Source organism: Schistocerca gregaria, chromosome 8 (genome assembly GCF_023897955.1).
Source record: "Schistocerca gregaria isolate iqSchGreg1 chromosome 8, iqSchGreg1.2, whole genome shotgun sequence".
Classification (NCBI taxonomy): Eukaryota; Metazoa; Arthropoda; class Insecta; order Orthoptera; family Acrididae; genus Schistocerca; species Schistocerca gregaria.
Genome location: NC_064927.1, coordinates 98,970,931 through 98,997,417, shown reverse-complemented (window position 1 = coordinate 98,997,417; position 26,487 = coordinate 98,970,931). Strand labels below are relative to the sequence as shown.

Sequence of the window (26,487 nt, the reverse complement as noted above, 5' to 3'; positions counted from 1 at the left end):
ATGTCGTTGAGAGAGGTTGCTTTACCTGCGAAGGGTGTGGCGGATCGCCGCCCGTCGGGGCCAGCTCGGGCGACTGAGCTGATCCCGGTGGCGGCCCCATCCGGCCCCCCACTTATGACGAACCGGCTTACGACAACTGACCACGACAGGAATGACTCTTCGGATTCTGATGTGCTCTCTCGTGATCGAGTGTTCATCCTTATGAACAAACTCGCTCACGGGGGTTCCTACCCGGGTCGAAAGGACGACGAGGCGACTATACTCGCCTTCTGTCACATTCGGAAGGGTGCCACTCTGCCGTACACGAGGCAGCAAGTGTCGGGTGTGCCACCGAGAGCCCCGCCGGTTGAATCGCGCGAGTCTGCGGTCCCGGCGGTGGCGGCCTCGGCGGGAGTTGCGCCGCTGGCCTCGACCGCTGAAGAGGTCGATGTGCCCCCGGCTGCACCCCTGGTCTCCGAGACACGAGAAGAGCCCGTGGCTACGCTAGCTGCGGCCGCCGAGATGCAGGATATCGACCTGCCTGACGCAAATTTGGCTGAGGCCATTGCCGAGTCAGAGCGCCGTGACACTGACTCTGACGCTGCCCGTGCGCCCAGAAAGCGCCGGGCTATGACGCATGACGACTCCGACACTCCCTCTCAGACGTCCGACACAGCGAGGCCGCGGAAGAAGGCCTCGAGGGCTTCCCGCCCTTCCACCACGGAGTCTGGGACGACTATCGCGGGCTCCTCCGCGAGCGCCGCCTCGCCGAGACCGACGAAGACGCGGCGGCCCACTCGTCCACCTGCCACCTCCCGGCAGCCGGATGAGGATGGTTTTGTCGCCCCTCCCAGGCGGCGCACTGCCAGGGCTGCTGCGCTGCAGCAACCGACGCCGCTGCCGACCGCCAACGCGGGGGCCAGTGTGGACGCGACTGAAGATGGTGCCGCGCCTCCTGTGTCGGCCCAAAAGAAGCCCCCGCCCATCGTCATCCAATGGGCGGGAGGGTACAAGGAGTTCCAGCAAAAACTAGACAGGGCGGCCACGTCCGCCACTGTCAAGACTGCTGGCCGTGACCTCTACAAGGTCACGGTGTCCTCCAACGAGGAGTACCGCGCGGTGATGGACACCATCTCCAGAGATGGCCTCCCGTGCTACACGCACCCCTCTGAGCCGCTCAAACTTCTGAAGGTGGTGTTCCGCCACCTTCCACTCAAGTTTGGGGCGGACTATCTTAGAGAAGAACTCGAAGACATGGGCTTCGGCGTCCGGTCCACCGGACTGATGAAGTCCCCGCGCACGCACCGCGACATGCCACTGTACCAGGTTGTCCTCGTCGACAACCTGGAAAATCGGAAGATTTTCCAGGTGCAGCGAGTCGGCCGGGTCAGGGTCGCGGTGGAACCTCTCCGAGCCAAAGGCAAGAGGGCCCAGTGCTTTTCCTGCCAGAGGCTCGACCATGTCTCCCGCTACTGCTCTATGTTGCCCCGCTGCGTCAAATGCGCGGGACAGCACGAGAGCAAGTCTTGCGGACTTGCCAAGGAAGAGAAGCCGACGTGCTGCAACTGCTGTTCGGCCTTTAAAAGGGGCCGAAACCACCGGAGCGGAGGGGCTGCTCCCTCTCGTCAGGTGCACCCATCCACCAGCTTTGCTGCCGCCACCAAGGGCGGACCATCAACCGCCACCGCCCGACGTTCGGAACTGGCGGCGGGCGAGACGAGGCACCCGGCCGCGCCGTCCCCGGCTTCGCCCGGGGGGGAGGCCAACCCAACACCCACGCGGAGCGCGTGGGTTGCCGCCCCGCGCAGGCGTCGCCGGCGCGCGGGCCGGGCCACCCATGCCGCTGCACGCCGGACTGCCGATGACACACTGCCGCAACAGACGACAGCACCTCGTGCTACGCCGCAACCGGCTGCCGACGCTTCGCGGCAGTCGTCTACTACGGAGTTGCCGCAACCGGCCTCCCCAGTGGCGGAGGCCGCCCCAGCGGCCAACGCCGCCCCCTCGGCCACCGATGCAGCCGAGCTCCGTTCGCTCTTGCGGTCGTTGAGCCAGCTGCTAGAGCAGCTACCGGTGCTCGTCACCGCGGTCACGTCGGCCCTTCAGGCCGGCGTTGCAACCCCGCCGCGTCATGGATAATCGCCACATCCATGGCCTCACCGTTTGCGCTTTCAACGCAAACAGTTTGGTCCCCCAACAAGGGGAATTCAGGGAGTTCTTGCGCGACGAGGCAATTGACATCTGCCTCGTGTGCGAGACCTTTCTGAAGCCGGGGATACATGTCAAGGTGGCCAACTATCGGTGCTACCGCACCGACAGGTTGACGCATGGCGGGGGGACGGCTATTTATATCAAGGCGTCCCTCAAGCACCATGACGTCCCGCTTCCGCCCCTCACTGCAGTGGAGGCCACTGGGGTGGCTGTCACCACGACGGCAGGGGTGATCACCTTCGTTGCGGCCTACAGGCCGCCGAGGGGACTGCTTCAGGAGGCCGACATCGACGCCCTGCTGGCTCTGCGCGGGAAAGTCTTCATTGCGGGTGACTTGAATGCCAAGCACACGCAGTGGAACTCCCGCGTTACCAATGCCAGCGGCCGCCGACTCCTCCGCGCCACACAGCGGCATGGCGCGATAGTACTGGGGCCTTATGATCACACTGTCTTCCCCCATCGAGGCCAGTCAGATGTGCTCGACATCGCCGTACTCAAAGGTGTTGGGCACTTCACTTCGGCCACCGTTCGATGTGCCATGTCGTCCGATCACCTCCCGGTGGTCTTCGACATGGACGTCATCGGTGCATGTCTGCCGTCCGTCCGCCGCAACTTCCGTGGCATCGACGAGACGCGCTTCCGTGACGAGGTCCTTGCCCGACTCGAGGGCGCGCCAGATCCCGCTGTGCATGGGGCTGAAGAAGCGTTAGCCTTCTTCACGCGGCACACACTAGCTGCGGCGGAGGCGGCCACCCCCAGGCGGCCGGACCGGCCGCGAGACATGTCGCGCCAACTCCCGCCGCCTATCCTGGAGGCGATAACAAACAAGAATCGCCTCTTCCGGGAGTGGCAGCTCACACGGCAGCCAGAAACGAAGCGCCGCCTCAACAGGGCGCGACGCGAGATTCGGGCAGCCATCGATGAACATCGGAATCGGGACTGGGCGGGCTTGGTGGCCACCCTAACTACGACGGATGGTAGTGCCTGGCGGACCGCCAAGCGCTTCCTTCGTCGTCGCCAGCGAGTCCCGCCTCTCCATGCGGGCGCGGACGTTGTCTGCGAGCCGGATGCTAAAGCCAGCATCCTCGCGGACACGTTCGCAGAAAATTTTCGTCCTGTTGATGGTGTGCTCGATCCCGATCATGTTCGTCTGGTGGAGGATCGCCTGCCGGTCTTCCTCGCTGCAAGGGAGGCTGACGATGTGATCGAGGAGATAACACCCGAGGAAGTGGACCTGCAGCTCCGTCGCCTCAATCCGAGGAAGGCGGGTGGCACCGATGGTGTCACCAACCACCTGTTGAGGATGATACCGCCGGAGGTACACCAATCTCTGGCGGACATCTTTAACAGTATCCTCCGCACTGGGACCTTCCCTTCCGCATGGAAACATGCGGAAGTGGTTGCCATCCCCAAGAGCGGCAAGGATCCGCGACTGGCAGCGCACTACAGGCCGATCAGTCTGCTCCCGTCCCTCTCAAAAGTGTTTGAGAGGTTGTACGTGGAGCGGCTGCTGCGCATCGTGACAGAGCAGCAACTCCTTCCCGAGGAGCAGTTTGGTTTCCGGCGGGGCCACTCTACCACACAGCAGCTGTTGCGCCTCGTGGAGCAGGCGATGCGTGCGCTGGAGACGCGAGAGTACCTCGGGGCGGTACTTCTCGACGTCTCCAAAGCCTTCGACTGCGTGTGGCACGACGGCCTCGTGTACAAACTTTTTGTGCACGGGGTCCCGACGTCGCACGTGGTCCTGCTGCGCTCGTATCTCTCGGGGCGCACTTTCCACGTCCGAGCTGATGAGGGCACATCCACCGACCGGCAGATTCGGGCGGGAGTGCCGCAGGGGTCGGTCCTCGGTCCCCTGCTGTACTCCCTGTACACCGCCGACGCCCCGCGGGTGGCACGCGTGGAGTTGGCGCTTTATGCTGACGACACGGCGCTGTTCACCCGCAGCATGAACGCGGCCGAGATGCGCCGCCGCCTCCAGCTCGGATGTGACGTCCTGGGTGCCTGGTCCACGAAATGGCGCCTTAAGTTTAACGCTGCGAAGAGCCAGGCTGTCATCTTTAGCAGAAGGATGATGCCACCGGACCTACCGCCGGTCACGATCATGGGGGGCCCCATTCCATGGTTGCGGACCGGCAAATATCTCGGGGTGACATTGGACAGACACCTGACGTGGCTGCCACACATCCGCGACGTCAGAGGGCGGGCAGTGGGGCGCCTTCGTGCGCTTTACCCATTCCTCAATCCCTCATCGACGCTTCCTCCACGCCATGGCCTCACCATGTATCTGTCCCTCGTCCGACCGGTACTGGAATATGCGGCCGTGGTGTGGGGTAACGCGGCAGCGACACACATTGCGACGCTTCAACGCGTGCAAAATAGGGCGCTACGACTTGCGCTCCACAAGCCGCCTCGCTACCCAGCAAGGCTGCTCCATGAGGAAGCGGGCATCCCTTTCCTACGGGATCGCTTCCGGCAAATCGCCAGGGTGTTCTACAGCGATGCAGAACACTCTGCCAGTCGCCTGATTCGTGGTCTGGGCCGCCAGGTCCACCACAGGCCAACGACTCGATGGCCAGATCTCCTGCGAGAGTAATTTCTCTCGCTGCACGATGTCGGTAACAAATATGGCGTCGCAATGACTGACGCCTAGTGAGGACAGCTCACTCTGTTAGGAATAAAAGCACCCTGAAGATGTCACTGCAGGAACAGCAGCACCGCTGCTTAACCTGCCCCTACACCTGGCATATGAAGCCAGCGTTTTACAGCGAGCGAGCGAGCGAGGCGCCGGCACGCACTCCGCTGCTCGACTCGCTGCGGCTCGCACCGTTTGGGGCGTTGTGCTTTTCTTTCTCGCTTCTTTCGAAACTAGCCCATCGCCATGTCCGGACGCGGAAAGGGAGGCAAAGTCAAGGGCAAGTCAAAGTCCCGCTCAAGCAGGGCTGGGCTCCAGTTCCCGGTCGGCAGAATCCACCGCCTCCTGCGCAAGGGAAACTACGCCGAGCGCGTCGGCGCCGGGGCGCCCGTCTACCTCGCCGCCGTCATGGAGTACCTCGCGGCTGAGGTGCTCGAGCTGGCCGGAAACGCGGCCCGCGACAACAAGAAGACGCGCATCATCCCGCGCCACCTGCAGCTCGCCATACGCAACGACGAGGAGCTCAACAAGCTCTTGTCGGGCGTCACCATCGCACAGGGAGGTGTCCTGCCCAACATCCAGGCCGTCCTGCTGCCAAAGAAGACCGAGAAGAAGGCCTAAAAGAGAGACAGCGCAATCGGCAACCGCCGCGTGCTCCCTTGGCACGCAGCGCGCCATTTGCCGCCTCGGCTCAAAAACAAAACACAATCGGCCCTTTTCAGGGCCACCACACAAACCTACGTCCAAAGCAGAATTCCAGTCGTTCGTCGCACCACTTTTTTTTTTTCTCTCTCTCTCTCTTTCTGTGTACGGTTTTTCCTTCTTACACACACAGGCGCCGCCATCTTGTACACACGTACTTGGCCACCTCCTCCACTCCACTCCACGCACGCACAGTCTCGCGACCATTAACCAGCACACGTGGCGCACAACAACACACCTCAAAAATAACCCCTCGGCACTCAGCCGCGCCGCAACACACAGCCCATCCACCGACAAGAAGCATACAAGCAAAGAGGGAGGGGAAGGAAGGAAGGAAGGAGCTCACACAACGCAAGGGCACGCTTCCTTCCCTCCCAACCGCACCGCACACCACGTCAAAAAAACTCCAAACAAAACTAAAAGGCCAAGTAGACTAAAAAGGAAAAGAAAAACCAGCAACACAGACTCTTTCGCACTTTTCAACTTCCGAACACTGTGGTGGCCCTGAAAAGGGCCGTTTTTCAATCTCTCTTTCCTTCCTTCGGTCTCACACCGCCTAACCGCCGAAACCGTACAGGGTGCGCCCCTGCCTCTTCAGGGCGTACACCACGTCCATGGCCGTCACAGTCTTGCGCTTGGCGTGCTCAGTGTACGTCACCGCGTCGCGGATCACGTTCTCCAGGAACACCTTCAGCACTCCGCGCGTCTCCTCGTAGATCAGACCAGAGATGCGCTTCACGCCGCCCCTGCGCGCCAGGCGGCGGATCGCGGGCTTCGTGATGCCCTGGATGTTGTCGCGCAACACCTTGCGGTGCCGCTTGGCGCCACCCTTGCCGAGCCCCTTTCCTCCCTTGCCGCGGCCTGTCATTCTTCTTCTTCAAGCGTCTCAACCACAATAATATAAAAAAACAGAAAGCAAGGCAAGCTCCTCACCCGGCGCTAGCGAGTCGGCTACGGTTGTGGCGCCCAGCGCGCGCGCCGCCCCCCTATATAGACTCTGGGGCCCCGCGGCCCGCCCTCCCCTCCCCCCCACCACCGCGCACCGAGGGCATATAAGCGCAGCACCGGGGCGCGCGGGCCCCATTCCGAGCTGCGATGTCGAACCAATCGAACGCATGTACAGGAGCTGAGGGTGTGGCGGATCGCCGCCAGGCGGAGCTTGCTTCGTCGGCGGCCCCATCCGGCCCCCCACTGAAGACAACCCGGCGCATTCACCCGGCTCACGAATTGGACGATTCTCCGGTTCTTCCAGCTGCAGAAGGAAGTGCTGCGTCCCCCGGCGGCGAACTGCCGCCGTCGCAGCCTACACTGGACGTCACAACTGGGCGATGCGGCATCGATTCAGGAATCGATGAAGCCGCCCTTAGGGAGTTAGATAGGGCAAATGGCGCGTCAGGGCCCCCTTCACGTGGGACCAGCCCGCGCGCGCCGAGGCAAAGGCAGTGTTCCACGAGTGTCCCCCGCCCCTCGCCCGCCCCACTCGATATGCCAGACATTTCCGATGCCGTCTGCGTCTCTGAGTCGGACAGTGACTCCGTCACTGGCTACATCGACGACAGCGACATCGCGGAGGGCCTAGAGGAGAGTCTTATCGCCCTCCGCGACGCCGCGGAAGAGGAGGGACTGCCCTGTGACCCCGCTCTGCGGGCGCGGATTCTCTTCCCTAACGCCGCTGCCGCTGACGCCGACGGCGACGCCATGCAATGCGAGATGGAGTCGCGTAAGAGGAAACCAGCGGCCGCCTCTTCCGACTCCGAAGCTGCCCCCTCCGAGGCCGCTCGTGGGAAGAAGCAGAAGGCCGCCGCCGACGCTGAGGGCTTCGCCGTCCCCAGGAAGACGGCACCCCCGCCGCCGCATTGTCAAGACGCCGGTCCTCCCGGTGCACAATCAATTTGCGGCGCTTTCCGACGGTGCGGCGGACTCCTCTCCACCCCCTCCACCCCCATCCACAACTCCCCACCCCAATCCTACCCGTCCCCCTCCCCTCACAATCGAATATGCGGAGTCCTACAAATCCCTGCACGACCTGCTCATTCACGTCACTGACTCCGATTTCCGAGTGAAGACGATTGGCGAAAACTTGTACCGCCTCTATCTCCAGACGCCTGTTGACCTCCAGAAGGTCTACCACGTCCTTGGGTCCCACAGCATCGGCTACAGCACCCCCCCTGAGAGGTCCAAACGGATTAGGGTTGTCGTCCGCGGGCTCCCCTTTAAATATACGGACGACGACCTCCGGGAAGCGCTGACAGCTTTCAATATTACTCCTGCTGTCATTTCCCGAGTAGTCTCCCCCCGCACTAAACTCCCCACCCCCCTTTTCTTCGTCTCAGCCGACGATACCCCAGCCAACCAAGTCCTTATGCACCTGACCTCCATTGACAATTGCACGGTCACCATGGAGAAGCCCCGTTCCAGGCGCCTCATTCTAATATGCTACCGGTGCCAGGGCCTGGCGCACTTTGCGAGTAATTGTACTCGTGCGGTGCGCTGTGTCAAGTGCGCCGGCGGCCACGCCTCCTCCACTTGCGTCAAACCCCGCGAGGTCCCCCCTACCTGTGCTCGCTGTAATGGGGCGCACACGGGCAACTACTTGGGTTGTCCGGCAGTCAAAGCCCACCGCGCCAATCTGCGTCGCTCCGTCGCCCCTCCAACGATGGACCGTCGTGGACTTACTTATGCGACTGCCCTTGGTCGGTCGGAACCCTCCCCCGCCCATACCCCCCGCCCCCCCCGTTTCCCACGATCATACCACCCTGCCCCGCCCCCACTCCTCTCTATCCCCATCCCCCCTCCTGACTCCCACACCCCCTGTCCCTACCCCCAACACTCCGTATCCACCCCAATTCCCCCCCCACCCCCTCCCCTCCTTCCTCACGTCCATCCCGGTCCTTCCCCGCACCCTCCACCCTCCTCCCCTGTCCACCCGGTCTTTGGTGACCTCATTTCCAGTGTTGTGGAGGCATTGACCTCTGCACTCACTGGGGCACTAGACACCATCCTCACCTCCATTCCCCAGCAGATTGCTACTGCCCTTTCCCATTCCATCTCCCCCATCACCACCGCCCTCCCCACCACCCAACATGGCCATTAGACTCCATGGCCTTACCGTACTAATCTGGAATGCCAATGGCATCTACCGCCAGCAAGGTGAGTTTCGGCAGTTCCTCCTTGATGAGGGGGTAGACATCTGTCTTGTTGCCGAAACCCACCTTAAACCTGGGGTGAACGCCAGGGTACCAAACTTCTGCTGCTACCGGTCAGACCGGCCGACAGCACGAGGCGGCACGGCAGTATACGTGCGTGCCTCCCTCCGCCACCACCCCCGTCACCCTCCCTGCCCTTGCCACAATAGAGGCCACTGGTGTCGTGGTGCACACCGTGCGTGGCCCCATCACCTTTGTGGCGCTTTACAGGCCGCCCCACCGCGGCGTTCTCCACGGCCCTGACTTTGCTCAGGTCCTGTCACTTGGCCACTCCCTCTTCGTTGGGGGCGACTGTAATGCCAAGCATGCCGCCTGGCACAGTCGCCTAACCAACAACGATGGCCGTCGCCTCCTCCGTGTGGTGGAAGCCCACGCCGCCCATGTTGTTGCCCCCCTTCGACCCCACCATCTTCCCGACAAATGGCCCTCCTGACGTCCTTGACATTGCATTGGTTAAAGGACTCCCCCTCCCTATCACTGCCACTACCCGTGCTGCCCTTGCCTCCGACCACGTCCCAGTAATTTGCACGGTCGACCTTGTCGGCTCCCTAGTGCCACCACGTGACACCTTGGACCTCCGTGGCATCGACTGGGCGTCTTATCGGAGACGGGTCGAGGCAGCACTCCCTACCATACCCGACGCCGCCAGGGTGGGGGCTGACCTCACCCTCGCACAGTTCACGGACGCCGCCATCACTGCTGCAGTTGCAGCAACGCCTCCACATCCCTCGCGCCCTCCGACCCATGTGCGCCCTCTCCCCCTAGCCCTCCGCGCACTCATCACCGAGAAAAACAGGGTCATCCGCGAATGGCAAAGAACACGAGACCCTGCCACTAAGCGCCGGATAAATCGCATGCAGCGGGAGATCCGTGCTGCCATTCAGACCCACCGCAGTCAGGACTGGGAGCGAAAAATCTCCGCCCTTGACCTGAGCGATGCATTCGCATGGCGCCTGGTCTCCCGCATCATCCACAAACGCCCGCAAATTCCCCCCCTCCTGGTCGGCGCTGAGGCTGTGTGCGATCCTGATGCTAAGGCCAATGCCTTGGCTGATGTGTTCGCACGCAGCTTCACCCCTGTCACCGACCCCGTTGACCCCGACCATATCCAAATGGTCACCGCACGAGTCCACCAGTTCCTCACCGCCCAGGATCCAGAAGACCATATCACCCCCGTCACAGATGAGGAGATTGCCCGGGAGCTTAAGTCCCTCCACTCCCGAAAAGCCGGTGGCCCAGACAGACTCACCAATCAGCTTCTCAAGCAGCTTCCCCCAGCCTCTGTTCCCGTCCTTACTTCTACTTTCAATTCCATCCTCTCCTCTAGGCAGTTTCCTTCCATGTGGAAACACGCGGAGGTGATTGCCATCCCCAAACCTGGGAAAGACCCTCGATCCCCTTCCAGCTATCGTCCCATCAGCCTCCTTCCCGCCCTCTCCAAGCTGTTTGAGAGGCTGTATCTCAAACGTGTCCTGATCCACGTCGCTCGGGAGCGGGTACTCCCCGACGTTCAGTTTGGCTTCCGGCGAGGACACTCCACCACCCACCAACTCCTCCGTCTTGTTGAGGAAGCACTGGAGGCCATTGAGCGTCGGGAGTACTTCGGGGCCGTCTTCCTCGATGTCTCCCGGGCGTTCGATTCTGTCTGGCACGAGGGGCTACTTTACAAGCTCTTCGGGCACGGCTTCTCCATCTCCCATGTGCGCCTCATCGCCACCTACTTAGAAGGTCGTACATTCCATGTCCGGATCCCGGGAGGTACCTCCACCAGGCGTCGTATCAGGGCGGGTGTTCCACAGGGGAGCGTGCTCGGCCCTGTTCTATACAGTCTGTTCACAGCTGACACGCCCACCGTGCCTCGTGTGCATCTCGCCCTGTATGCGGATGATACCGCGGTTTTTGCTCGCTCCCGGAGCAAGGCGCTCCTCCGGCAGAAACTACAACAGGCCATCGACTCTGTTGTCGATTATGCCAAACGTTGGCGCCTGGCCTTCAACCCGGCAAAGACGCAGGCACTCATCATTTGTCGGCGGCGGTGGCCGGTCGCCTATCCCCCTGTCACTGTGCTCGGCAACCCCGCCCCCTGGGCCAGAACAGCTATGTACCTGGGGGTCACCCTGGATAGGGCCCTCACCTGGCGTCCCCACATAGAGGCCATCCGGCGGAAGGCCTTGGGGCGCATCGGCCAACTCTACCCTTTTATGAACCCTACCTCTACCCTTCCCATTCCTCTTGCCCTCCTCCTCTACACATCCCTCATCCGCCCCCTCCTGGAGTATGCCTCGGTTGTGTGGGGCAATGCCGCGCCTACACATCTCCACCGCCTGCAGACGGTACAGAATCGTGCCCTTCGAATTGCCCTTCGCCTCCCTTACCGTTTCCCAACCCGTGAACTTCACCTCCTTGCCAATATCCCCCTCCTTCAAGACCGTGTCCGATCCTCCGCCATCTCCTTCTATGACCAATCCCGTCATTCCCCCAATCCACTCATTGTCTCTCTTGGCACCCGCCTCCATCGCCTGGCCACCACTCGCTGGCCCGACCTCCTTTCCCGCCCCCCCTGACACCTCCCATCCACCCCCCCGTCCTGTTACTTCTTCCTCTTCCTACCACTTCTCCTTTTTTGTCACCCCATCCTGAAATATCTGCCGCCACCGTCATCGCCGTCGCCAAGAAGATCTGGCCAGGACGAAGGCCTTTCGTTTTCTTCATCCTCTTCCTGTCATCTTTCACTATTCTTTCGTCTGTCACTCAACGTTTCTTTTCCGGCTAGTCAATGGAGCCGTTTGTTTTCCTCTATCTCTCACTATTCCTTTTACTGTTCTGTCACCTGTTACTGTTAATTACCGTGCAACGGCCAGTCAATTGGGCCTTTCGTTTTCCTGCTTCTCTAACTATCCCTCTCACTATTCTTTCATCTTATAAAAAAAAAAAAAAAAAAAAAAAAAAAAAAACCAAAATGCACAACGTCAAGCAAACCATACCGCCAAGTCCACTTCTTCACCACCCGTCAAGAGGAAGGCGAAGCGCGCCAGCGCTAGTACTTCCTACACGAGTCGAGGGACCACCCTCTCCTGTGCAGCGTGGCGTGGCGTGGCGTGGCGTGGCGCGCGGGCCCGTTGTCAAGGCAGCACCGGACGCCGTCGCGCACGCATATCCTCCACGCCGCATCCGCATCCGCAGTAGCCATGGCCCGGACAAAGCAAACGGCCCGCAAGTCCACCGGCGGAAAGGCGCCGCGCAAACAGCTCGCCACCAAGGCGGCGAGGAAGAGCGCGCCCGCCACCGGCGGCGTCAAGAAGCCCCACCGCTACAGGCCGGGCACCGTCGCCCTGCGAGAAATCAGGCGCTACCAGAAGAGCACAGAGCTGCTCATCCGCAAGCTGCCATTCCAGCGCCTAGTGCGCGAGATCGCCCAGGACTTCAAGACCGACCTGCGCTTCCAGAGCTCCGCAGTCATGGCCCTGCAGGAGGCCAGCGAGGCCTACCTCGTCGGCCTCTTCGAAGACACCAACCTGTGCGCAATCCACGCCAAGCGAGTCACCATCATGCCCAAGGACATCCAGCTCGCGCGCCGCATCCGCGGCGAGCGCGCCTAAACCCGCACACCGCCAAACAAACAAAACGGCCCTTTTCAGGGCCACTAACGTCTCTCCGTCGCGAGCAAAACTTTGTCGGTCGCAACGACTAGTTCCCCACTCACTCTCCAGTCCAGTCGTCCCACCCCCGGCCCGGCCCGGCGCCGCCGTTTCCAAAAAAAAAAAGCACCGCACCGGCCGAACCAAGTCGCAAGCGTCAATAGCGCCACCCACACAGGCCACGGCACAAAACGTGACGCCCGGAAAGCAAAGCAAAGCAAAAAAGACTATTCCAAAACCACCACCAAGACAAACAAACAAACGCGGCGCAAAATAAATAGGTAAAAAATAATAAAAGTAAAATACACTTTGTGTAACACCAACCGCGCGCCGCCGCCCACGCCCGCCAACGACCCCACAATCCAACCACCGCGGCACGCAAACACCATCCACACATGAAACAAACAAACGCCAGCAAGCAAGACAGACAGACAACAAGGCAACCGACCGACCACGACACAACAATCAACACCTTCCCGACGTGCTTTGATGGCCCTGAGAAGGGCCGTTTTTGTTTTTGTCCGGGACCGCGCGACAGCCTCTGGTTGCGCGCCGGCCACCAGGCGACGGTGTCAACCGCCAACCCTTCCCTGCCCTTTTTACTTCTTCTTCTTGGGCGAAGCCTTCGCCTTAGACGGCGTCGCCGTCGCCTTCTTCGGGCGCGGCGCCTTCGGCTTCTTCGTCGGAACCTTGGCGGCCTTCTTCGCCTTCGACGGCGACTTGGCCTTGGCCGGCTTGGCCGCAGCCGCCTTCTTCGCACCCGCGGGAGCGGCCGACGCCGCAGACGCCTTCTTGGCGGCGCCCGCCTTCCGACCGGTCGCCGCCTTCACGCCGCCAGCCTTCTTTGCGCCGGCCGCACGGGCCCCCTTCTTCTCCTTGCTGGCCGGAGCGGCGCGCTTCTTCTTCGCACCACCGCCGCCACCACGAGCCTTGCCGCCCTCGGCCGCCCCGCCGCCGGCGCCGGCAAGCTTGAAAGAGCCCGACGCGCCCTTCCCCTTCGTCTGCACCAGCTCGCCAGCCACGACGGCCGACTTGAGGTACTTCTTGATAAAGGGCGCCAGCTTCTCCGCGTCCAGCTTGTAGTGCGCGGCAATGTACTTCTTGATCGCCTGCAGCGACGACCCGCCGCGCTCCTTCAGACTCTTGATGGCGGCCGTCACCATCTCAGAGGTGCGCGGGTGCGCAGGCTTGGCGCGCGGCTTCTTCGCAGACGACGCAGACTTGGCCTTCTTCGTAGTGCCGGTGGCGGCGGGTGCCGCGGCAGTCTCGTTCGTAGCCGCCTGGTCTGCCATCTTTTGCTTGTTCTCTTTTCTTTTTTCCCCTTGGTTTCGCTTCCTTCTCTCCTTCGACGACGCACAACAGCGAGGGGCGCGCAGCAGAGAATAGCCGCGCACGCGCCTGGCCCAGCCAGTGTCGCGGGCGGGCGCGGACGGCCGAGAGAGCGGCCGCCACTCGGCGCGCCGCCGCGCCGCCGCGCCGCGCCTCCCGCGCTTGCTACCGCCCAACGTCCGACAGCCTGCGCGGAGCAGCCCCCAACCTGCGCCGCAACCACCCGCGCCATTCAAACCACCGAGGATGGGGCTACACACACCGACACCACGGTCGCCAACCAGTCGCCGCGGCGGCGCCGCAAACCACGGCCAAACTGCAGCCACCGCGCGCCACAGCCTGGGTCGGCCCGCCGAGAATCGCCGCCCCCGCCCAAATGCCGCCCCCACAGCCCCAGCCGACGACCCGCCACAATGGCCAAACCTTCGTCAAAACTCCCACACCGTCGCCGCGGCAGCCCGGCCACCGCGGCCGGCGCCACAGCCACACGAGCCGAGTCGTGCGGCGATGACGGCCGTGCACAAACGCACCTCCGCCGCCCCATCGCCTTCCGCCGTTTTCCCGATCGGCCCGCAGCCGTCGGGCCACGGCCGCGGGCCGTCCTCCTCCTCTCGCCTCGCCCGCCAACACCCACAGCCCTTCCAACACATTTTTCTTTTCTTTTTTCTTTTTTTTTTTACTTTTTTACGATCGCCGCCTGCGCAACATGGCACCGGCCGACGGAGCGCCAACCCCCCCGCCACAGGCGAAAACAAAACAACGATAAACAAACAAACAAAATAAATTACCAGCCAGCCCCAACTACAGACACACCGAATCTGCCCTCACAGCCGACCTTACACGCCTCAACGTCAAAACAAAGGTGGTTTCTTTCTTTCAACGGTTACCTTACCTTAGGTTACGTCAGGTTAGGCTAAGAAGGCGTCAGGGTTAGGTTAAGCGTTGACGTGACGTCACGTCTTAACGTAGGCGTTAAGCTAAGGTTGCGGTCACGTACGTTAGGTTAAGGCGACTTGGGGGTTGGCCTAAGAGCTTAGGTTAGGTTACGTTAGTTTAGGTGGCTGCGTTAAGGGGCTTAAAGAAGTTTAGGAGGTTAAGGCGTCGAGGCGGCCGCACCCCCTTAGCTGCTGCGGCTCGGCCACGCCACGCCACGCTTTGGGGTTTCATAAGGTCGCGCGGCGGGTCGTCGGCACGCCGCAAAGGACAAAACTGCAAGACGACGTCGAAAAACAAACAACAGGTAAAAAATAAATAAGTAAAAATAAACGACGCCGACAGGCGGGGATCAGCAGAACAAGCAGATTCCGGAGAGCGAACGAGACACACACACACGCACGCACACACACAAACCCCCCCGAGCCGAGAGAGCACAGAGCACCACCACGTGTCGGCCTCCGCTCACCCGACTCGGCTGGGCTGGGCTGGGCTGGGCTGGGCTGGCGGCCGGGCCGGATGCACGTACACGTACGGCTACAGCCACTACCCGTACACAGCCGCTCTTCACGCAACACCAGCCAAATGGCGCGCCCGCGGCTCGTCGCGGTCGCCGTCGCGGTCGCAACGCCACGCCGGCACACTTTCGGCACCACCGTTTTCGCGCGCACTGCAAACAAAACGCAGCCGACACACACAGAGAGAAAAAAAAAAAAACACAGAGCGCGAGACGGGCGGCGGCGCACCTTTCGCCAGCCGGCAGGCAATCGACTCGCCCAGTACGACAAACGCGCACGCCACCCCACCCACCAACCAACCAACCAGTCGTCGTCGTCGTCGTCGTCCCGAAATCAAACAAACTCTCAAAAGCACAGCCCCTGCTGCCAACGGACGCAGGCGCCACGCAGCTCCCTTCCCGCCACACTCGATTCGCAGCGCAACTCACCCGGCACACCGTCAAACGACGGGCTGGGCTCGCCGCATCGCCGCAACCTACACACCTTCCCCGCCACGACGCACAGCCCCACCAGACGCCCGTGCCGCAACGACACTACTGCACTACCACTACCGCACTACTCCTCTCGCCCTTGCCATACACGACACAACACGCCAAAAAATGAAAATCCAAATACAAACAAAAACACCGCCCCCACGACCCAAACACATGCACGGCGCGCCAACACACGCGAGGCAAGGCACGCAGCAAACGGCGTCCCCTCCGCGTCGCGCCATCAACCTACACACACAAGGCAACCAACAACAGCCAGCCAGCCAGCCCGCCCCACTCTCACGCCGCAAAAACAGAAAACACACCGAAACCGCCAAACGCCGCACATTCGCGCTTCGCACTTACCACACACCTCTCGGCATCCGTTTCGCACACAACGACGCGACGCACAATACATCATCACGGGCTACGCACGCACACCGCGACCCACTTTTTTACGACGCCCTCGGCAGAGCACACGTGCCCACGCCCACACACAGTCGACACAACGACGCAGCGCGCAGCAGACGCGGCCGCAACACGTACCTCCCCGACGACGCGCCAACACCGCCAGCCACTGCTCACTCGCCCAAGCAACCCGTGCACACAACTGCCACACGCGTCCACCACGCCGCCGCCAACCACCCGCCCGCCAGGGGGCGCTCACGTCCGCGACAACAGCGCGGCACCGCCGGACCGGGCCGGGCCGGGCCGAACCGAGCCGAGCCGCCGCCTCCTCTCCACTCGGCACGCCACGTCCTGCTTGCAAAACACATGGCTCGTCCCTCTGTACACACAACGCGCCTGCCTGCGGTCGCCGCCGGCATCTATCTACCTGCGCATCGGAGCCAGGCCGGCAAGCCCACACTTAAATAATGCACTTCACCAGCCAAACAAACCCACTCTTCCTTTCTTTGCACAGCGCATGCAACAGCAGCCCCAGGAGCCGGGCCCGCCGCCAGCGTCTCCTCCTCCTCTGGGCACAGCCAGCCAGCCGTTCCCACCGCCCCGCCCCTGCTCTGCAGAACAAGAAAAAACGAAAAAGTACCAACACACGCACCCAAAGCGTAAGCCAGACAAGACCAGCCTCTCCAAGGCCACACACACGCAAAAAAACAAAAAAACAAAAACACTACAACAGAATAAAATGAAAAAGAAAAAGCAAGCTGTCGCCTCGCCCCCGCCCGTCCCCCCACCCCACCACATTCGCCCCCTCCGCTTGTTTTCCTTTCTACAATTTCCCTCTTTTCCACCCAATATCCCGCCGCGGTTTACGGGCACCGGCCGATTTTGCGCCCGCCCACATGTGTGCCTACTCCCCACCACCATTCCCTCCGCAGCCCGCAGCCCGCAGCCCGCAGCCCGCTTTTCCCCCCCTCCCTGCCCACACCACACCACACCACACCACACCACACCGACGGTGCTGACGTCGACACGCACCCAAGACAGGGGCCACGACCGTCTTTTTTCCTGGGCCCATCCCCGCACCGCACCTCCTTCCAATCAACGCTGTGGCGCCTGTGTCCGCGCGAGACGCGTGCGCGCCGCCTCTCTCAACATCCGTCCGCCGTCCGCCGGCCGGCCCGTTTTTCGGCCCCCAGGCCATCCGTCAACCACCACTGCCACTGCCCCTGCCCCTGCCCGCCCCGCACCACACCACACACCGCTGCTTGCCCCGGCCGTTGCCACCAAAGGCGCCAACCGCAGCCCGCGCGCGCCAGAAACTACAGGGACCCAGCCGACCGACGAAAATCAGAGCAATTGGCCGGGAGGATCAAAAAGAGAGGTCCGAAAACCACCGTAGCGAGGCGTGGGAGGAAACGTTACGAGAAGCAGAAAGGGACCAGGAAAAATTCTGGAAATTTCTTAAAACTCGTAAACTAAACACGAAACATCTACATCTACATGGGGAAGGAACGACCCCACAGACCGAGCTGAAGCACTGGCGGATTCACTAGAAAGGCAATTCCAAGCACCAGAAGCGGTAGATGACGAAACTGATGACCACCAGGAAATGGTACTCAGAAGGGTAAAACCGCATCCTAAGTGCCCCGATCAGAACATCTTTCACAATCCAATAAACGCAGAAACCCCGTATCTTATCACATCACAAACATACACACATCCTAAGAAGGCATCAGGCCCAGATTCCATCAAACCGCAACTACTACATCACCTACCTCCAGCAACTATCAATTATCTATCTAACATCAATATATAATGCTTGCTTCAGACTAAACTACTTGGAAACAGGCCCGAGTCATCACATTACCAAAGCCAAACAAGGACTTATTATTTCCGCAAAACTATAGGCCAACTTCCTTGGAAAGGTCCTCGGAAAGCTCATTCAAACTGAACTGAAGAAATTCAATTCTTAAAGGATAACAACATAATCATCCCACAACAATTCCGATTCCGCGAAGAACACAGCACCACCCACCAGGTGACCAGACTAGTCGAGCACATATGTCAGGCCAGAAACATTAGACACAGTACTGGAGCAGTCCTGCTTGACATTGGAAAAGCATTCGGATAACGCCTTATCTACAAGCTCCACCAGTACAACTGCCCCATCCACATTATTGCTTCTTTTCTCCGCAACAGAGCATTCTATGTCCATGTACCAGGAGCGGCAAGTAACACTAGATCCATAGAGGCTGGAGTCCCGCAAGGCTCAGTGCTGGGGCCCATTCTCTACTCAATATACACAAACAAACAGCTGGGAGGACACTTGTCACTATTTGCAGACGACACTGCAGTCTACCGCAGCAGTTCTAACCTGCAATATAGAGTCACAAAAATAGAGCAACACCTACAATCCATCCAGAAATGGGCTAACCAAAAAAAAAAAAAAAAACAATAAACGCGGAGAAAACCCAAGCAATACAATACGATTCACATTCAAAAAGAATACCTCCTAACCTGCATATACGCCTCAGAAATAACAATCTTCCATGGTCAGGCACAATAAAGTATCTAGGCATCAAGCTGGACAAGAGGTTGACATTTAGAGACCATGTTACACACGTTTGTAACAAGGCTGCAGCAGCAATATTCAGACTGTACCCAATCATCAAAGGAAACAGAATAAATATGCGCGCCAAAAAGAAAATCTTCAAAACCGTCATAGGAACCAGCCATCACTTACGGCTCTGAAAATCTGGTCAATGGCCGCAGACACCAACATAACAAGAGTAAAAAAAAAGGGTGCACAACAAATACTTCAGAATTGCTGCTGATGCCGGCCGGTACCAGACAAACCGAGACATATACACAAACCATAACATACTCAAAATCCCGGAAATCATCCAAAGAAAAATCCATAAAGTTTTTTTTTTTTTCCACCAAACCACGGATTCGAACCACCCACTCATCAGAAATCTGGGACAAAATCCACCCGACCCAAGAACGACATTTCCCATCACGACAAAACACCACAAACTACAACATACCATGATAAACAAAAATAAAATACAAACACCATAACACTCACTCAAACAACAAACATCTACACACACCCAAGAGACCCTATCATCCCATCATTTTGTTACCCAACATAATCAGACAGAAGGCAGGGATCAAGGACAGATCCGGTCCTTCGAGTACAGGGGGTAAAAAAATACCCATCAGACCAGCTCGCTCTCTCTCTCTCTCTCTCTCTCTCTCTCTCTCTCTCTCTCTCTCTCTCTCTCTCTCCGTGCCGACGCTGCCCCGCACATGCGTTCGCGTTCGCGTTCGGCCGACACCACACGACAGGTCTTTGGGGCCCCGCCACTGCGCACACGCACGCCTCCTCCTCTTCCTTAGTTCTTTTTCGCTTTTCTTTTCTCCCCCGCCCCCCGCTCTCACCGCCACATCATCCCGCTACCCTTGGGGGATGTTTCCCAACATCAACGCGCCCCAATTCCACTCTCTGCCCGTGCCGCACTCTCCACTTTGCTTCTCCCCGTCCCCTACACACACGACTACCGAAACCCCGGTTGACACACCTTCTCGTAGGACAGGGGTGCGTGCGTGCGTGCGTGCGTGCGTGCGTTGTCTTGACGGTGACAGCAACAGCAACGGATCCGTCCATCCCATTCCCCCCCCACTCGGTAAAGAACCATGTTCAACCCACACTACACAACAAGGGGGGCACACACGAACGCGAAAGAAAGGGCAGGGCAGGGCAGGGCAGGGCAGGGCAGGGCAACTATCTCGTACACATTCTTCCTCAGAACCCACATATCACATCAACGAACGGCAGGCCAATTGCGGACTCAGCCGTGTCAGGCAAATCCAACCCAACCAACACCTCCCACGGAAACCCTGACACTGATCCAGCAGTACGTCCACATACATCGCCACACCAAATACGGGTGACGAGTGAGCAACAAATGGAACAATACACAACAAGGCTGACCTAATAAAAACTGCACGTCACGTCATACCTTCCAGACAGACGCAGTTCCGACGGGACGGCGGAACCGTATACGTACCTTTCAGCCACAACAACCGACCGACTGGACACGCCCCCGTCTCCAGCCAGCCAACCACCAGGGCCACACAGCCCGCAAGTTTCAGCGTCAACACTTCTTAACGTACGTTGCAAACTTTTCAAAACATTGCCCCACACACACACCACGAAAAGCGTCAACCTCTCTCACACTGGATACACTCAACACTTTTTGTCGGCGGAGCTTGAGGCCAACGGTTGACACACCCCCACCGGCCACACAGGTTTCCCTTTGAAAATTGCAGTGACGGAGGAGACGCGGCATTACGAGAGGGTTGTTTCCGAGAGCGCGAGCTGGACGGAGCTGCGGCGCCGCCGCCGAGGGGTAATGAACGCACGCGATGCCGCATGACAGCCCATCACCCAAAGTTTCACCCACAACTGCACAGGTCGCACCCCCTTTTCGCGCCATACTAGTGTCGATCGTCAATTACAGCTCACGGTGTTCGCATTTGCCACTTGACGGGGGGGAAAAGAAAACAAAACAAAACAAACATCTGACACGCCATGTGTTTCTCTCTCTCTGTTATATCTAGGTCATTGGGCAGCCACTGTAAAAAAAAAAAAAAAAAATATTTTTACGACATGGTTGGGTAAGTGATTTAAAGACAACAATTGTGGGTCACACACCATAGACCATTTCGATAGTGTTCTTGTTCTTCTCTTTTTCCTTTTTTTATCGCTCAATTGAAATAAAACCTGGGGATGATGCAATGCTGCGATATGGCACAACCGTCGTCCATTGTACACAACTCGGGAACAAAAAGAAACCAATTCAGGGAACGTTCGTTCCTTCACAACGTTTCTTTCAACGCACTTGGTCTTTACCATCCTGTATATTCAACACACATTTCCTTTCATCAAACTAGGGCATTTCCATAACAGTTTGTTTCCGTTTCTGTGAGCACAATACTGCTTCTTCGACGTCATTTCACCATCTTAACTAGAGACAGACAACAAAATAGGAAAACAGCCTTGAGAACCCCGTCCACCAAATTTCAGTTAGCACGGCATCCAAGATTCTTTTCCGGGGAGTGCAGTGCAGCTGACGCTGCTCAGACCATATACCGTCGCCAGTCTCACTCAACTCTTGCGCATTCCATTCTACGCTACGTGACAATGCAAAAATGAATGAATCAAACCCGCCCAGAGAGCGTCTTGTGCGAGGGGACACACGATATAGAGAACAACAAAACACACAGGGGACACCACCACAGTTGGAGAGAACGTTTCCACCACGGCAGCCGCGCCGTTACGCGCTTTTTTTTTTTTTTTTTTTTTTCCTCCCCCCCACTGCACACCTCCGACACCACGGGAACGTTCACCGTCCCGTTGCCCTACACTGGCGTTTCTTTTCAACCCCCCACCCTATTCCTCGCTCCCCGGACATTCGACCGATCACAAAGTGCAACCTCTCGTTACCGTCGGGTGCCCCTCTTCATCCCCGGGGCGCCAACAACAAAACAAAAACACCACCGACGCCGTCGTCTCGCGTCACCTCACTCAACTGAGCGGAAAATACACGTACATCCAGAATGACGACACCGCCTCCACAAACAAAAACCAGACGTCAGGTCGAAAGAGGGCACCGTACGTCGTGGCGCGTGGTCTCCTAACTCACCTCGCGCGTACAAATACAATACAATGCAATGCGTGTCACCTCACGTTCACACACACCTCCACGCTCCACTTTTACGTCGCCCAACCAACCAACTAACCTAACGCACCCGCTCGGCGTAGAAGCAGCTGTAGGCGGCAACGTGTTTCTCACCCTCGCCACCAACGGTGTGACATCCGACAGTCGCGGTTTGCTTTCCGTTCCACACCTCCGGCCATACCATACAAAGGGGACAAAAAAAAATATATCAAACAAGCCAACTCCAGCGATCCGCCCCCCTAACACCAACACGTCTCGAAACACCCACGCCCACGACCCGGCTGTGGCTAAAGTGCGTATCCCAACGTCACACCAAAACCAAAGGCGCCGGCGCCGCACCACACCACAAGCTACAGCTACAGCTGTGCCGCCCGTCCACCCGCTCACAACAACAACAACAACAACAACAATTCCGCCCTTCCCGCAAAGGCATTTTGGTGGCCCTGAAAAGGGCCGTTTTTTTTTTCTTTTCTTCGCCGCGCCGCGGACGAGCCTCCCATTTCCAAGAGCCACCTCCTTACTTGGAGCTCGTGTACTTGGTCACCGCCTTCGTGCCCTCGCTCACCGCGTGCTTGGCCAGCTCGCCAGGCAGCAAGAGCCGCACAGCGGTCTGGATCTCGCGGGACGTGATGGTCGAGCGCTTGTTGTAGTGCGCCAGGCGAGAAGCCTCGGCCGCAATGCGCTCGAAAATGTCGTTCACGAAGCTGTTCATGATGCTCATCGCCTTCGAAGAGATGCCCGTGTCAGGGTGCACCTGCTTCAGCACCTTGTAGATGTAGATGGCATAGCTCTCCTTCCTCTTGCGCTTCTTCTTCTTGTCGCCCTTCGAAATGTTCTTCTGCGCCTTGCCAGCCTTCTTGGCGGCTTTCCCGCTAGTCTTGGGCGGCATCACGAACAAACAGGCAGGCAGGCAGGCAGGCAGGCAGGCACGCGCAGTCAGTCAGTCAGTCAGGCGCTCCGCTCCAGTCAGCGTCTCCCCACACAGTGGCACCCGCCGCACGCCGCCGCCGCACCTTTACCAGCTCGCCCTGCTGCGGCCGCCGACCAATGGGGCGCGCGCGCAACCGGCCGCCGCACCCGAGCCCATAAAGGACCCCCACCCCGCCGGCGCCGGCACGCACTCCGCTGCTCGACTCGCTGCGACTCGCACCGTTTGGGGCGTTGTGCTTTTCTTTCTCGCTTCTTTCGAAACTAGCCCATCGCCATGTCCGGACGTGGAAAGGGAGGCAAAGTCAAGGGCAAGTCAAAGTCCCGCTCAAGCAGGGCTGGGCTCCAGTTCCCGGTCGGCAGAATCCACCGCCTCCTGCGCAAGGGAAACTACGCCGAGCGCGTCGGCGCCGGGGCGCCCGTCTACCTCGCCGCCGTCATGGAGTACCTCGCGGCTGAGGTGCTCGAGCTGGCCGGAAACGCGGCCCGCGACAACAAGAAGACGCGCATCATCCCGCGCCACCTGCAGCTCGCCATACGCAACGACGAGGAGCTCAACAAGCTCTTGTCGGGCGTCACCATCGCACAGGGAGGTGTCCTGCCCAACATCCAGGCCGTCCTGCTGCCAAAGAAGACCGAGAAGAAGGCCTAAAAGAGAGACAGCGCAATCGGCAACCGCCGCGTGCTCCCTTGGCACGCAGCGCGCCATTTGCCGCCTCGGCTCAAAAACAAAACACAATCGGCCCTTTTCAGGGCCACCACACAAACCTACGTCCAAAGCAGAATTCCAGTCGTTCGTCGCACCACTTTTTTTTTTTTCTCTCTCTCTCTCTTTCTGTGTACGGTTTTTCCTTCTTACACACACAGGCGCCGCCATCTTGTACACACGTACTTGGCCACCTCCTCCACTCCACTCCACGCACGCACAGTCTCGCGACCATTAACCAGCACACGTGGCGCACAACAACACACCTCAAAAATAACCCCTCGGCACTCAGCCGCGCCGCAACACACAGCCCATCCACCGACAAGAAGCATACAAGCAAAGAGGGAGGGGAAGGAAGGAAGGAAGGAGCTCACACAACGCAAGGGCACGCTTCCTTCCCTCCCAACCGCACCGCACACCACGTCAAAAAAACTCCAAACAAAACTAAAAGGCCAAGTAGACTAAAAAGGAAAAGAAAAACCAGCAACACAGACTCTTTCGCACTTTTCAACTTCCGAACACTGTGGTGGCCCTGAAAAGGGCCGTTTTTCAATCTCTCTTTCCTTCCTTCGGTCTCACACCGCCTAACCGCCGAAACCGTACAGGGTGCGCCCCTGCCTCTTCAGGGCGTACACCACGTCCATGGCCGTCACAGTCTTGCGCTTGGCGTGCTCAGTGTACGTCACCGCGTCGCGGATCACGTTCTCCAGGAACACCTTCAGCACTCCGCGCGTCTCCTCGTAGATCAGACCAGAGATGCGCTTCACGCCGCCCCTGCGCGCCAGGCGGCGGATCGCGGGCTTCGTGATGCCCTGGATGTTGTCGCGCAACACCTTGCGGTGCCGCTTGGCGCCACCCTTGCCGAGCCCCTTTCCTCCCTTGCCGCGGCCTGTCATTCTTCTTCTTCAAGCGTCTCAACCACAATAATATAAAAAAACAGAAAGCAAGGCAAGCTCCTCACCCGGCGCTAGCGAGTCGGCTACGGTTGTGGCGCCCAGCGCGCGCGCCGCCCCCCTATATAGACTCTGGGGCCCCGCGGCCCGCCCTCCCCTCCCCCCACCACCGCGCACCGAGGGCATATAAGCGCAGCACCGGGGCGCGCGGGCCCAGTCGAGACGTGGGTGCCGACCGGAGCGGACCGTGTGCCGCGCAGCAGGAAGAGTCGACCGAGCGCAGCGCCGCGTACCCACCCCATCCCCTCCACTGGACCGAGGGAGACACTGCAGCCGTCGCGGAACATAGCGCCAGCCCATGCGGTGACCAGCCGCCTCCATCAACACCAAAGAACGAGAAGGCAGAATAGCAGAATAGTGCCCCCGCACCTCCCACATCAAGGTGCAATCCAAGAGAGCAATATTTGTCGTGTCGGTCTGTCTGAGTAATCAGGCAGACAAGCAAAAGTGTCGTGTTCGTCTACCTAGCGTAAGCGGGTAGACAAGCAAAATTGTCGATACACTAGCGTCGCACGGCAGCCAGCGCTGCCTCCTCCCACCAGAGTAGGGAAATTTCCGTACCAGGGCCGGGGGCTTTCCTCGCACTTGCGCAAATAGCAACTGGCGAGGCTTGCCACGTAACCCGCGTGCGTGTAGTGAACACCGACCTGACTCGTGGATACTAACTGTGACAACGAAACGAGGCAGAGTCGGAACCCCCGACGTGCGACCACACTGAACAAACACAACACAACACAATGGAAACGGCCGACAATGTGAGGCGAAACGGGAGTACTTCCTGTGCAACCTCACGACCTACAACACCAGACTACCACGACACCGTAGCGTCCCATGGAAAGCTACAAGCTGCTTCAGCATCCAGCAGCACCACACAGCAAACATCTCCCCACAATCCCTGGCATGATGTAGGGCCCAGGGGGAAAGTAATCCGCCAACCACCACGTCCGACGACAACTGAGGGGCAGGACCAGCCACCACGCCGCCGGACACCAGAGCCGGACTACAACAACGCGGAGTCGCCACTGTCTCCCACGCCGTCATCACCAGCCAGCGGAAGACTAACTATAGACACACGGAGCCCACCACCAGATATGACCAATTACATTACCACAACATATGAAGCCACCCAACTCCCGGAATCATATACACAACACAAACTGGCCAACTTCTATAAACAATATATATCCAGAGATATTAGGGAGGCCACTAAGTATATAAAGATGACACAATACGGGAAAGCGTACATCAGGATATTTATGGGCGGGATTGCAGGACGACTACAATCGGATTTCAGAAAACACGGGAACACGAAGACTGTAATAAGGGAACTGCCACCTAGGGAGAACACAGGGGATCGGCCCCAACAGCGACAACCCCCAGCGCTAAGCGTCGTAATTAAAAGAATACCTCACGACGTAGAGGAAGGGGAGGTACTCCAGCAACTTAAAGACCAGGGGCTGCAAGTAAATAAAGTGTGGCGAATGCGATCCCGTAAAAGAGACGGAGCACCCACACAAAACTTCCGTGTCATCTCTAGAGATAAGAACACTATAGACACCATGTTAAACAAAGGCGTAGTCATAGACTACGCACACAAAGAGGCAGAACCCTCCCACCTCCCACCCCCCATCGCGGCCCAATGTGGAAAATGCCTGGCATACGACCACACAACAGACAAGTGCACTAGCGGACAACCAAAGTGCCCAAAATGCGGTGGGAACCACCCACTGGCGCAATGCACCGACAGCAACGCGGTAAAATGCGCGAATTGCACAGGTGCGCACTCTGCGCTGTCTTATAAATGCCCCCAAAGACCCAAAGTGGTAACCAACACAGAGATACAGGCTCCCATAAGGTCGGCGGACGAGCGCACACTCATCCCAATAGAGGAGGATATATTTCGACAGCAAGCACTCCTAACCGACGACTTTATAAGAGTCACAACACTCGTACTAATGAACCTCTTCCAAAACAGGAAAGATGAAGTGGTAAAAGCGGTGGGGCAGGCAGTCGACCAAATACTGGAAAAGAAAATACATATAACACAGTCTGGAAACAAAATGCACGTCAGCATCAAAGATAACTGGCAGCCAGAAAAACATCTACACGAAACGGACATAACACAAGC

General features: G+C 59.0%; 1 protein-coding gene across 1 annotated transcript; it reads left to right on the top strand.

The window, feature by feature from the left end:
- Positions 1 to 26,186, top strand: LOC126285040 (uncharacterized). Its single transcript, XM_049984363.1, has 4 exons — positions 1 to 1,130; positions 1,566 to 2,008; positions 6,780 to 7,393; positions 26,136 to 26,186. The coding sequence occupies exons 1-4, from the start codon at positions 1 to 3 to the stop codon at positions 26,184 to 26,186; spliced, it is 2,238 nt and encodes a 745-aa protein (XP_049840320.1).
- Positions 26,187 to 26,487: the final 301 nt, after the last annotated feature.

Bases quoted from the DNA above. Each gene is read 5' to 3' on its own strand.
- LOC126285040 (XM_049984363.1), top strand. From the start codon at position 1: ATGTCGTTGAGAGAGGTTGCTTTACCTGCGAAGGGTGTGGCGGATCGC. The intron at 1,131-1,565 runs GTGCTACACGCA...GGCCTTTAAAAG, and splicing joins ATCTCCAGAGATGGCCTCCC to GGGCCGAAACCACCGGAGCG. The intron at 7,394-26,135 runs GCCGGTCCTCCC...CGAATTGCACAG, and splicing joins CGCCGCCGCATTGTCAAGAC to GTGCGCACTCTGCGCTGTCT.